The sequence below is a fragment of the Saccostrea echinata genome, unplaced genomic scaffold, assembly GCF_033153115.1.
Source record: "Saccostrea echinata isolate AGI-Se365-2 ecotype Australia unplaced genomic scaffold, CSIRO_AGI_Sech_v1 ptg000030l, whole genome shotgun sequence".
Taxonomy (NCBI): Eukaryota; Metazoa; Mollusca; class Bivalvia; order Ostreida; family Ostreidae; genus Saccostrea; species Saccostrea echinata.
The window spans coordinates 21,607,003-21,621,127 of NW_026889779.1; the positions used below are offsets into that span (position 1 = coordinate 21,607,003).

Sequence of the window (14,125 nt, forward strand, 5' to 3'; positions counted from 1 at the left end):
AAACCGAGAAACCTTCTGTAAACCGCATAGATCTGAATTGACTTAGTTACTACATGTATTTATGGACAGAATATTTTCTTTGTTATATGTTACAATGTAGCTTGATTAATTTATGTTCAAGATTTTTTTGAGTACATATATAATTACATGTATGCATGTACATATATATTTATCACTGTAGTTTGAAAATCACATATATTTTTGTGACATCATCTTTTGTTGAACCAGGTACTGTTAATTTCTTATTGGCCTTCACTCCGTCCAACAAGTTACCTGTAGATGTCCAATAAGATTCATCTTATACACTAGACTGCTACAGGTAACATTGAAATGAGGACAATGCTGATAAATTGAAAAGGTTTGTTAAACATCTTAATATGAATAATATAGGAAATTAAGATTTACAATTCAACAAAACCCTCCAATATGAAACTGGCATGAACTGAACGTATCACAGGGAATGTTGTAGAGGAATGCGTAGCATTTCAGTCATACAATCACCGTTCATTACCATAAATTTCACATTAATACACTTGAATCAAGAACATTCAAGGAATTTTGTGATTTTGCACAATCGAAAACATGTTTCTTACAAACTCGGAATTTTTTTTTCACAGTAAAAACTTCAAGCTCAAGTTTGCATTTTGGTGTTCTTCATTAATGACACCGTCAAGAACATCTGAAACTGAAGAAATCGTTGTTTTAAAATGTACGTCGTCATCCATAGCGATGGATTGTACAATGAATAGATTGTAAAGAATAATAGTAAATAGGTGTTTTATTATACCGAAGCCGACTTTACTTTTGTTACATCACAAACCAGATACGTCACAATACAACAACCCATTATAGTTTTGAGATGAAACAGCAATCGGTAGCGACAAAAAATAACTGTGTACTTCCTCTAATGCAGGAGAGTAAAATACCAAAGAAACAACAGTTGCACAGTTCAGTGCAGTATACAAACGAACTCAAATACTCGTAACTGCAATAAAACGTAAAGAAAGATAATGCAAGATAACCAGCACGAACACGGGTTGCCATTCCACGCCGATACCCGTGACAATAAAGCAGTCAGGTGTAACGAATGCGAAAAGTATACCCCGGTGCTGATACCGTAGACAGTAATATCGAAAATAGCGTATGCCTATTTCAGCTTTAATATGGACTGTGCAAAGTAAAGTCATTCAAGCAGAACGAGAATGGTTTATCTGTAGCTGTCCAATAAGTTAACAATGGGATTGTTCGTCAGATATAATTTTTTTTTATCAAGTCAAAGAAGATGGGCGTGTTTGGTGTGTGATCTGCAGGAATAAGGCGTACGAAACATTTATAGTTTAAATGTCTACGATTTGGTCTGCTGACCACAGCTGGACATACCAAACAAAGTTACGCAGATGGGAAAATGTTACATTTAGTTTGAAATACTTTGTCAAATCTAATATATCAGTCCGCTTATCTTAATAATTACTTCACGTAAAACTTAGTAACGCTTCACACAAATAATAAACACCTATAGGGTATAGTAAAATGCAATTCCATGTATTTATTAAAGTATCATTAGGTTGGAAGAATTGCTTTCGCTTTCGGTGCAACAGAACCAGAATTTACCTATTTGAAAATAAATCAGTACATAAAATTAAACTGATAAAAAAAATTGATTGTTTGTACTAAAAAAAAATATTAACGCTCCATGCGAGGATCGAACCAAAAACATTTCATTTTCATTGCACTGGACGGGTAACGCATATACTACTGAGCTATCACTTCTACACACACTTCATGATTTTTAAAACGACAATGAAGCACCGCATTTACACATAGGAATTTTTTTTTTGGAAAAAGTTCATTTTTTATCGTCTCTGGGTCTTCTCTCCATTTTTTATAAATGTTTGTTAGTTTCTTTGAATTAAAATGCACACAAATAACGTTTCAAATTCATGGAGAGACGACCCAGAGGTAGCAAATTTTTAGAAAAACGGGTTTGAAAATGTAACATTTTGTACCAAATGACTCATCTAGCCAATTTTTCAAGTTCTTTTTTAGCAAATCAAAATACAATATCGGGAAAATATTTCCCTTTCCTATTTCACAGGAACCCGATACATCAAAATAAGGCTAAAATTTCATGTGACAGATCAATGAAATTTTCACTTTTCAAGTGCGCCCACATTCCTGCCGAATGCCAGTCAAAAGCCCTCGTTCTTAACCGAGCAAGTTTCAAGTTTCTTTATTTCCTTAAGCACACTGCTCAACGCGTTATCGGCTATTCGGTTGTTATCGGGCATTCGGTGGATAACAAATTTTGACAGGTTAGTAAATTGTTGCAAATAAACACTGTAAAAATAGAAACAGAGAATGTTGATTGTGCTTTTTGTGAACAAGAATGAATATAAATACAAAATAAAACCCCAATATATCTTATTATAGTATTTGTAAGTCTTGAGAAGACTTTAAAAGTCAAATTTGTTCTATTTTGCAAGTTTTGGCCGATTGGCATTGCTGCATATAGCTCCTCTCTTCAAAATCATCATATTTACCTCACATTAATTATTGTCCACAATATGACATCGTCAGAATCTCGCAAAGATGTAATTAAAGGGTAAAAATAGCCCTTTTTTAACTTTCAGGATGTTATCGGAAATGCGGTTGAATGATTCACTTTGTTATCGGAAATTTCGGTTTTAGTTATCGGAAACAAAGGTTGAAATAGGTTAGGAAAAATCTAAAGAAACAACAGAAATCTTCAATAAATCATAATATTTAAAGTGGCAAGAACACAATTCTAATTTCTGGATATCATTTTTCTCTTTTTAGAATATGTAACTTTAAGAAAAGGGGTGTTTTTTGATCAAGAATGTTTTGGCATTTCTTATAATCACTTAAATGTGTATGATCTTGACCTGTTCGAAAATATCGTATTAGTTAATTCTCTGAATTATAAATCTCTGTTGTAACAAAAATACAAAGGCCAAATTTATTTATTGAGATTCTTACGTTGCATTATTCGCAATATAAAAGCATCGCAATAATTGCTGAATTCACAGTAATTTACACTTAGTTTTCTGTGTGTTGCCTTCCAGTTACGCACTGTTCTTCGCTCTTGTCTCTGTTTTCCTTGCTTCGTTTTTATTCCTTGACGTTGCATTTTTGATCTCCCCTTAACCACTGTTGTTCCTTTTGTTAGAACTAAGTACATACATGTATTAGTTTTGTATAAAGCAATTAAAGAATCTAAACTCAAGGGTGGTTAAATGAATTTTCCAAAAGGGTGTTAGACCAAATATTACCAAGAATTCCAACTTTTGAGAAAAAAAATGACTTAACTAGTTTACAAAAAGCGTTACTAACGGAAAGAAACTATTTTCAATGAAATAAAAATATATCTTATTCAAGTTCAAAAGTCTATTGAAACAGTATACATTTGGAGCAGAGTAAACACGGAACACTAACAACATCATATGTTGGTTCAGGGGCAAGAAGGGATCATCCTTTGTCGACCGATCACACCCGCGGTGTGCTCTTTGCCTTATCGGCCGAATGAAAAAAAAACCTAGACATTTCAATGTGTAGGTAGAGCTCATTTTCGGATTTAGGATGGGATCGTCGGGGAAGTTCGGACCTCACCTGGAATTTGCAGAGTTATTGAATATTTATAGTGAAGTAAATAAAAAAAAACTTTGGCACACCTCCTTCCCCATTGAAAACGCGGATCACTGTTTGTAGAAAAGGTTAAAAAGGTTAAACATGTGAAGAATTGAAGTGAATCGACCAGCAACCCCCTCCCCCTCCCCCTAAATAGGTATTTTTCACGTTCGGGAAATGAGTTCAACGTTTTTTTAAAGTCAATTTTATTTATTTATTTATTTTTACTGAACCATGTTTTTGTACAAGGATAGTCTCCTTAATCTACTACATACCCAATTATAACAAGAAAGAAATATTTCTTTACGGTATATTTGCACCTCATTCAATTTCCTCTATTTCAAACCATAAAATGGTTTGACACAAACAATGCTATCGCTCTGCATTGGACAAAACAAACTTTTAGCTCATTGTGTCACTTGAAGTGACGATGTTTTTTTTTTTTTTTTTTCAAAAATGACATAATAGATCGTAAGACCTGACTAACTAAAGAAACTAAAGATTTGTTATATACATGTATATTTACGTCTGAAACCACCTAAAGCCAATAGTGCCTATCTTTAATGGAAAACAGAAAAATGATTGAGCAGATAAGTGGTTCTATTATAAAATCATAATTATAATTATATGCATGTATATCAAAAAACTAACAATGGACAGCTAGAAAATTTTCACAAATTTCTTAAAAAACATTACGTTTGAGATTTTCAAAGATTGACAGATTTTAACGGACTTTCTTCCAATCTATTTCTAAAGCTGAAGAAAACTTTTTAACCTGAGTTTCCGATAACGTGCACTCGTAAAAACCGAATTATCCGGCAACATCAACCTTGTTGACGATAACATGTTTTCACCTAACGAGACATTTTATATGCCTGTTAACTAACCCTTAATTTGGATTTTTGATCTTAGTCTGCTTATCTACAGGTATATGATTGTCCATAGAATATATAAACTACTTTGTTAAATACAAAAAACTGAAAATGACTTCTAAAAAAGCTAAAATGTGATGACATATTCCGAAATTTTTCTAAAATATCATTTGAAAGAGCTGTAGATCTTTTGAAAGAGAGTGATTTGATTTGTGCTTTTTGCTGCTGAAAGTATAATCATATATCTGCCAAAGATCACAAACTTTGTTTGCTGGAGTACGCAATTATCGTTGAATTAAGAAATTTAAAATCACCTACGTTTTCTAAACATCGCTTTTCTTGCACCGAATGCCCGATAACAACCGAATAGCCGATAACGCGTTGAGCAGTGTGTTAAGCCACTGGCTCAGAGTAACAAGTACATGTTATTAAGAAAAAATCATACAGAGAGAGTTAACGTAAATATACAGGCATGAAAATAGTGTTATACATCAATATTTTTTTTTTAAATGATATAGCAGTATTTTTAAAATTGTCCAAATTAAAAAGATATTTAACACTATTAGTACTTGGCACTGAATTAATTTTTGAAAGTACACTAGGCTTGATATAATAGTACTTTCGTCTTCTATATCATGATTACAACGTATACATAATTTTTAACCTTAGTTATATTCTGGTACTAGTATATAATTGTAAATTTACTAATTTTAAAGAATCATATGGGAAAGGGAAAATATGGAAAATAATACCCTTCCTTCTTCTGTATATATTCAAATCTTTACAAAAAATGAAAATAAAATGGAATTCAAGCAATTCAGTACACCCTACGGAAGAATATTATTTTTATTTCTATATGGAAGTCCAAATGTGCCGTAAATAGAAAAATAATTTATTTGATGTTGCAAGACAAAATATCTGATATGTCCTGACAAATACCTTGCGTTTTTTTTTCTGGTGGATAGATTTCAAAATAAAATGCTTACCTGTGGCAAATAACAATGGCGAAATAGTGTGGTACAATCTTAAATTAGACTATATGAATTTATGCTATTCTATACAATGGTGAGATACAAGTCTAAGTTACAAAATAAAGTGAACTGAAATTAATTCTAAAGATTGTAGTGTGACCAAGAGAAATGTTAAAAAAAACTCGCCAGTGTCATTCATATAGATTTTAATTGTTATACATGTATTAACCCCGTACAGTTTGGGTCAGTTCTGACAATGTGTTTTGTTTCTCAGAAATAAATTAAAACAGTTTACGGGAAATTTGTATCAATACAACCACATTTATTACTAGTATTTGGTTTCTAAGTGGCTAAAGCGTAAGGATATTTTTATTTTTTCAAAAACTGGGTTTATTCTTCCAGGACAAATAATGGCAACTAGATTTTTCTTTTTAAAAATAGAACACAAAGAAAGTGGCAAAACATTATTAAATATCAAATTCTTAGAATCATTAGAGTTGTTATGGATCATTTGAAATCATAGGGTATGACATCTAGCACCAACTTTTACTAGGACTTTCAACTTTAAAGCAATGCAAGAAATTTTTATCAAGTCATTCAACCGTTTTGGGGCTATTAAAGACATAAAATCATGTGTACAGCAAAAGAGGTTTTCTGAAAGGAAAATTATGCTGCATAGTGTTTAAATTTAGTCAAATTTAAAAGCATTTAAAAGTGTATGGCGCAAGATTTTCTTTGCAACATTTATATGCAAAATTGTGGTATTAATGGAAGTTTATTAAATTGATTCAATTGCCTTATATTTCATCGCTCACAGAAAGTCATAATCAAAAATTCATTATCATATATTGACATTTGCTGTGTTTTTCCACAAACCAACTATGAAATTGATTTGAATGTCATTCTTGTGTACACCTATGCATTGTGTACACCTATGCACACGGAGAAACTCGCGCTAAAGTGACCTCACAATGAGGCCACAGAGACGTAATATGTAAGTACGAACATATGTAAAATGTAAATATAAAGAATGATTTTAAGTTTCGTGAGAGTTATTGGTGTGTAAACCACACAGACTTGCGCGCAGGCATCACTTTAGCCCTCTTTAGTGTGCATGTTATGTCATAGACGAATAATTTTAACACTCGTAAGATTATTACATACTTAAAATAAACATAAATGTTAACTGAAATACCAAAGAAAATTGAGTTAAAATTGAGATTTAATTTTCACTTTTTATTTGTCGAAGTATAGGCATTTTTCAAGGCCTTTTCGCCCTTATTCTTTATTTAAATACATTCTCTCAAGAATTTATTTTGTATTCTTTTATTTATTTATATTATTTCATTTATCTAGTTATTATTTTTTTTTAAAATAATGTGGATGCTTTAGCAAACACGCATACATGGTAGCTTGGCCACTGTTTGGGATGTTTGTCTTAAAAATTGAAATGTAAGAAAATGTACTATCGAATGAAACACGACTTATCACCGGTCAACCACTTTTATCTTCCAAGGAATCTTTTGCTAAGGAACAGGATAGAACAATTGGCAAATGTTGGGGGGGGGGGGGGATTATACACATTATTTAAGTCCACAATGATGAAATTTTAAATACATAACCGGTAGTCGAAATACTATGGAGCTTCAAATTAACACACACTCAAACAGATAATTGTTAGTTTTTTCCCCAACTGGCATTAAAGGACAAAGACAAATAACAATGAAAAAGTTTGTGTACATGACACTCCATTACATATAGTATCATACTTTTTACCGTCTTTGTTTTCTTTTCCTCTCTTTTTTTCATCAAATACCATTTGCAAAGAAGAATGCATGTCCAAAATGTCCTAGCAGCATTCAAAGTATTTCATTTAACCAAATAGAACTCTGCAAAAATTATGTTCCAGTTTTTTATTTTGTAAAATAAAAATGTTAGAAAGACAAAGATTATTCTTCGTCACTTAGTTACGACACTTGATAGGCAGAATGTCATATCCTTCAACCTCACCCGCTCTTTCTTTCCTCCCCCGCAAAACAGATACTCTTCTTTTGCAACCTAATTTTGGACTGAAAGAAAATGACCAGAGGCAATCCCTTTGACCTTTATATCACAGACTCTTGATGTCATTTTTTTCTTAAGAAAATATATCCCCTACATATTTTTTGAGTGGGTGGTTACATTTTTGGGGATAAGTAAAAAAAAAAGTATGACGTCAAGTTCCTGTGTTTTATACCAATTTATTGTAATTTAATCTTCATATTGACTGATTGAATATGTATTTTTTAAAAGATGGAAACGACAAGGATCAATAACATGCACGTTTCGGATTTTAGCTTTTTGATATATCCCACCATAGATCGTTTAAATTCCATGTCATTTATCAACACAAAAAATGGAAAATCTTCACTGTCCTTAGGTTCCAGAAAATGGACTTTTCCTAGTATATAAGTTGAGTATTAATTAGTATAGTTATAAGAAATACGAAGATATAGTCTTGTCAAAGGCTACATCATTGAATGTCCTGAGGAGGTTATGTATACAACAGCAAATGGACATCATATGATCTAAATATATAACGGATAAATGCTAGATTACCATGCTTCAGAGCAAACACAAGTTATTATTTATTACCACCTACTGGCAGATTCATAAATTCCTCTCCTATTTATTATTTCCTAAATTATCGTGACCTCTAACCTTTATTCATTAGGATAAAAAGGTGTGACCTTCAATGACCAAACCGTAAACGGACATAAGACGACAGGAATATCCAGCGAGAGCAGCAGACACGATGCTGCTTCGGGGCTTGCTTCTGTTAGGTCTCATTGGGGTCTATGTTGTACCAGGAAATGAGGGGTTTATTGGGGACTTTTTCGGTGAATACAGAGGTAAGAATACGCTGAAAGTTTTAAGAACGTATCTCTAAAATATGAAACATATTAATACACTATTTAATTATGCGTATTCGCATATTTTAGAGCATATTCAATATCGAAACTAGCACATGTACATTTATATATAATAGTTTTTCGATTTAAAATTCCAAAAGTTTAATACAAAATATAAATACATGTACAATAGTAAAGGTAAAAAAAAATGTATATGTACTTAAAAAAGAGGACTTCATGTTTTAGCGGCTTTGGCGCAGAAAACGATGCGCTAATTCTTAAACACCGCTAAGAAAACATTTATAAATATGATATACGGCACGGACATGTATAGCGCTAATTCATGATTTTGCCAACAAGTCCATATCCAGTGATTGCGCTAAATTTTGAAAACGCCAATTTATTATTTAGGCATCGATATTTGGAGACGTTTCCTTTGTTATTGGATGATCCCTGAGACAAGGTGTACCATTAAATCTATTTATGTTTTACTTATTTGTTTCCTATTGTTTTTCAGCTTATCACCTTGCAATGATTTTTTTCTTCCAAATAAATTCAATTACTATCTTTATTTTATTTTATTTATTTTTTTCTTTATTTTTTGAGACGTTCACATTTTGACGGGGCCTGGGTGGTTGAGCAAATACTAAATAATAATAAATTATCAAATCAAGGTAAAACATGAAATTTTTGCTTGTGTCATGTTCTAAATTTTGAATTTACCGGGCGAGAGTACAAACAAAATTTATTTACTCCGACCCGGTAAATTCAAAATTCAGAACATGACACTTGGTTGATAATGGCAGAAAGATTCTGTTCACTAAAAGGAACAAATTAGTGCCATTGAAAATATAAAGACTAGGAAGATTCTGTGTGTATCTAATTTATCAAAATGTCAGACTTTTTAAAACTATAAAACCATGTTCATCTTGATCTAAGATCTGCACAACTATACTATATAATACTAACTTTTTAAAGGTCATGGGCCACCTTTGCTGAATGAATTACGGTTCTTACATGAAAAGCCGATTTTCTTAATGTATGAATATCCGATATTGCCAAAATAATACATCCTGCTTTCATCCATAGAATAAAAAATGTGTTAGCATACATTAAATTTTGATTTTTGAGCAACTGTTATAATGTGAAAATTGTCTCAGCAAATCCATGTAAATGTAGATTTTGATATGTTGGAATTTTTTGATTCGCAAACATCAAAGCAGTTTGTTTGATGTAGCCTAACCGGCGTCAAACTTATTAATTAAACATGTTTTCGCCTGTAAATAATAAAGGTAAACACACCGTTGGACAAGGAATGAGCGCATAGATTGTCAAGAACCGCACCATAATTAATGACAGTGTCAGTGCCTGCTGATACGAAACACTGCACTCCTCGCCATCCTAAAACAATATTAAATTCTTGACCAGCCATAAAAGTGTTCGTTGAACCATTGACTTACTCTGGTATTTTAAAGACAGAATGATTAGATAATAATAAATATCAAAGTTGAGTAATAACACAGTGAGGAAAAAACGGACTTCGTTGTTTTTTCGGAAATGCAAAACAAATCTTATCATGTATCTTATCTTCATTTTATATTCAGTTCGGACAAATGATTAGATATACACATTTTTGTAGCTTGTTTTTATACATATATACACGTATAAGTCCCACTGATTTTTGTAATACTTTAGATGACAAGCTGGTATACAGCAAGGTGCTGATTATAGTCAGTGATTTTTTATGTTGGTACAGAACAGGTCAGATACAATCAGTGCTTCTGTTATAAACTGTTTGTGACAGGTTTATGAATAGACGCTTTATATTTAGGTTTTAGAGCGTAAAGAAATGGCTCACTTGCAGAATTTATAGGATTTTGTCAAATATGAGTGTTCCGCAAGAATGGCCGACGAAGCTCGGCAATTCTGGAGATGACTCATTTTATCATATTCGACGTCATCTTCCGAAACCACTGAAACTCTATTTTATATATATATAAAAAATAAACAAATGCAGTATTTGATATAGAATCATGTATTTCTTGTGCATCCGTAATTATACGCCTGGTTTAACTCCTTGTACGACATTTACGTTCTTTTTAAAACAAAAAATATAATTAAACATATAATCAAGTACTTCATAATCGGGGGAAAAATACATCCAATAATTCGTTGTACTACAAAATCTTTTCTATAACCTACAAATTAATTATTAAAACGAAACATTTCACAGATATTAAGTGGGATGTCGATTTTATATTTATAATAAAAGTGATTATTTCCCCTATTCTTTATTTCCTAAAGGGGCATACCTTTTCCCACTGTATTAAATCGCAACTTTGTTGTCGTGTGGCGATGGACGTATCCTTACTTTGCATTTATCTTAAAATGTTTTTAAAAAGTATGATATTTATCTGAATAAAATTTTCAGACACCAGTCAAAATACTTAGGGTTATAAGTATAAAAAGATTTATTGATGACTTCCTATTATTAAAGATTTCATAGCAGTTGTGACTTTCCCTTTGGATAAACCCTTGTATTACTGTAGATCACCAAATTTTCGCGACACTTTATTTTCGCAAGATTAGTACTTGGTACTTATAAGCGGGACAAAATTTTCACGAATTCTGGTAATTGCTGTATATAAGCTATGGCAATAAAATTATACTCGAGAACGAAATTATTCATAATCTTGTTTGAATAGACATTATTAAAAAGAAACGGATAAATATCAAAACAGAGGCTTCTATAGAGACATTTATGACATTGTAAGATTCCATCCAAGTTTCCCTGTAAATATAATTTAAAAATGATTATTAGAATTCAGTAAATATAAAATAAAATATTTCTGTCTAATTTCAGATATAATGTCAAACTGTCGTAGAGATGGCGGATACTGCATTAATCCCTACAGAATGGCTGCTAGTGAGCAAGAAACCGAGGAAGCTGCCGCAGGAGCAGGAGGGGCCGGGGCAAATGGAGCCGCTGGAGCACGGGGGGCCGGGGCCGGTAGAGGAAGAGGTGGGCCTGGAGCCAGAGGAAGGGCCCCTGCAAGAAGAGTTGATTTCTGGGGAATAATCTATGAAAATTGTCTCTCCTGGGACTATGACTTTGGCTGTAACAGACAAGGAGGCATCTGCTGTTACAACTACTAGACATAGTAAAGGTGAGATCGGAAGAGAAATGAAGATAATGAACTCAAATGTAATATAATGTGCCACCAAGTACGTTTATTATTAAAATTACCTTATAATACATATTACACAAACATTTAAAATAAAATAGAATAAAATCCTTTTTTTTCTACAGGTAGAGATTTTATCTTTCTCAGAAGTGTATGTGTAGTGGGTCCTATCGCACGTCTCGAATCCATTGAATTGCACGAACTCATCAGTCCAACAAAGCCGGGAACATCGCCTGTAGACGCTCTTTGTATTGATATAATACATGTACATATTAACCAGGACCATGTCTGTTGTTATTTGTAAAAAAAAAATATCGTTTTAATTTTTTTTCAAACATAATATTTCAATTTCCTCATAAATGGAAAGGGTGAGTGTGTGTGAATTTTCATAAAACTTGAAGAAGAGGGCCCTCAGAAATCGCCCCCCCCCCCACCCCCAGCTCCTTAACCCGCTGTGTACTTACATTTTCGTATGGAAATTTAAGATAGTAGGTCTATATTTCTTCATAATTATTATACTCTGATCTACATTTATTTGTTTATCCAGTTAATAACTAGTATATTCAACAAATGAGAAATAAAACAGACAACAAGCAAAATCAAACACAGCAAAAAATAGCCTGACCCACAGAGTCTGAATACAATAAAACAGAAAGGTATAAAACTAGAAACATAGATAACATTTACAACATCATCAATAGCAAATTACAATGTCATAAATTAAAATCATATTAATGAAAAACAACCAGAAACAACCTTTACCAGACCAGATATATATAGGTAGCACATGTTCAGTCCAGCTATACACAAGACAATATTTAGTCCTGTAACAACCAGACAACAAATATAAGCAACACAAGTCAAAAGTCAACAACTAAACAACCCAAATCAAATCCAACTTGCATCTGTCAAAGTCAACAAATAGTACCTATAGTAATCAAATCCAAAACATGTCAAAGTTGACTACAGATTTTGGCAGCAGTTATCACATTGAACCGTCAATAATGCAAAAAAGTGGTTGTGCCTTTGAAGGCTAAAGAGTGATAACATGCATCCGGAGAGCTTGGTCACTGCCTGGAACTTAGGAGCTTTAAAACGACTAAAGTAAACATGGTTTTTTCTATCAAAGAAATAATAAAAACAATAAATGAATAAAATAAAATAAAATACACTGAAATTTTTTTTTGGGAAGCTCTGCTTTGAGATAAAGGGCAAATGGACAAAAGTTCCGGGACAGTGTACAATATGACCTAACGTTCAGGTTGTTACGAGCAATACATGTACACATGGCAAATATTAAAGTTCTTCCTCGTTTCGTTTACTAATTACATGTAATTGAATGATAAGAAAATTATATAATGATCGTACTCATTATATGTATTCCTTATACCTGGGTAATTCATCATTTAGAAAACGACTCCATGAAGGTTCAAAAGATATAGTGCCTGTACAAGATAAAATAACCCTGAAAAAAAGTTCAGCGTCTCAGGGAACACAGATGCTAAAAATTAAATTCTTTGCTCTAACTGTGCAAAAGAAACCATTGAATATTTATATAGTAAGGCAAAGTTCAATGTCACATAGTCGGTAACCCTTGAATGTTAAAGAGGGTAATACTATCATGACAACCCCTACACATGTGAAACATTAATGCGATACATATATCACAATACTTTCTGTCGCACGAGTGGCTTAGTGGTTAGAGCTTTTTGCTCTAGAGTCGAGGAGTAAGGAGTTGATCCTTACGTCGCAGGTTCGAATAAACTGTGTGAGGTGTCCTTTGGATGAGAGCGGCAAGTTATTGACAAACAAGTTGATGAAACAAGAATATCAACAGTCTCGTTTAAAATCATCATTTGTAAATTCTATGGTCGATACAATGACCTTGTTAGCAAATATAATCTATCATTAAGTCATATGCTGGCTGACTTTTTTCATACTATTTGTTGGGCCATTATTTACACACTGAATTGTGGACGGATTTTTCCGTTATTTACCGATCATGACAAGGAGCACGCGGCGAGTGTGATCGGTCGGCAGGGGATGCTCACTCTTCCATGGCACCTGATCCCACCTTTGTTTTGGAGGTCCATGTTTACTCTCGATTTGTATTGTTCAATGGACTTTGAGCTTGAATACTGTTCGTTATTTCCATATTTCACCGTAACCCCCCCCCCAAAAAAAAAAAACGGGGTCCCGTAGATGCTTATAGGCCGTAAGTGCCGAGTACAGGTCTAAATTTGCAGCCCTCCACCGGTAAGCGGTGGCGTCTCAATATGAGTGAAAAATTCTCGAAGGGATATTAAACAATCAAGCAAACAAAAAATGCTTTCTCCCACGGATCCGAACTGAGAGCATATTGGCAGAATAATATACTAAAGATTCTTGAAAAGTAGTTTAAAAGTAAAAGTCATGAGCTAGGTCGGTAATCCTGGTAATAAAAAAAAATTGTGATAAACGTTATACATGCATAGCATCAAATTTCAGGGACGTAGCATCGTTTTTGAAAGTGGGGGGGGGGGGGCAGCCAGAGAAAAAAAAAATTCAACTTACCTGAAAAA

General features: G+C 32.9%; 1 protein-coding gene across 1 annotated transcript; it reads left to right on the forward strand.

Annotated features, from left to right (window-relative positions):
- Window positions 1–8,165: 8,165 nt before the first annotated feature.
- LOC133196534 (uncharacterized) lies at window positions 8,166–11,750 on the forward strand. Its single transcript, XM_061332407.1, has 3 exons — window positions 8,166–8,379; window positions 11,243–11,546; window positions 11,690–11,750. Exons 1-2 carry the CDS (start codon window positions 8,283–8,285, stop codon window positions 11,533–11,535), a joined length of 390 nt encoding a protein of 129 aa, XP_061188391.1. The 5' UTR covers window positions 8,166–8,282; the 3' UTR covers window positions 11,536–11,546; window positions 11,690–11,750.
- The last annotated feature ends 2,375 nt before the right edge of the window (window positions 11,751–14,125 follow it).

Coding starts and splice junctions, on each gene's coding strand:
- LOC133196534 (XM_061332407.1), top strand. CDS start 8,283: ATGCTGCTTCGGGGCTTGCTTCTGTTAGGTCTCATTGGGGTCTATGTT. Junction 8,380..11,242: donor CTTTTTCGGTGAATACAGAG/GTAAGAATACGC, acceptor GTCTAATTTCAG/ATATAATGTCAAACTGTCGT.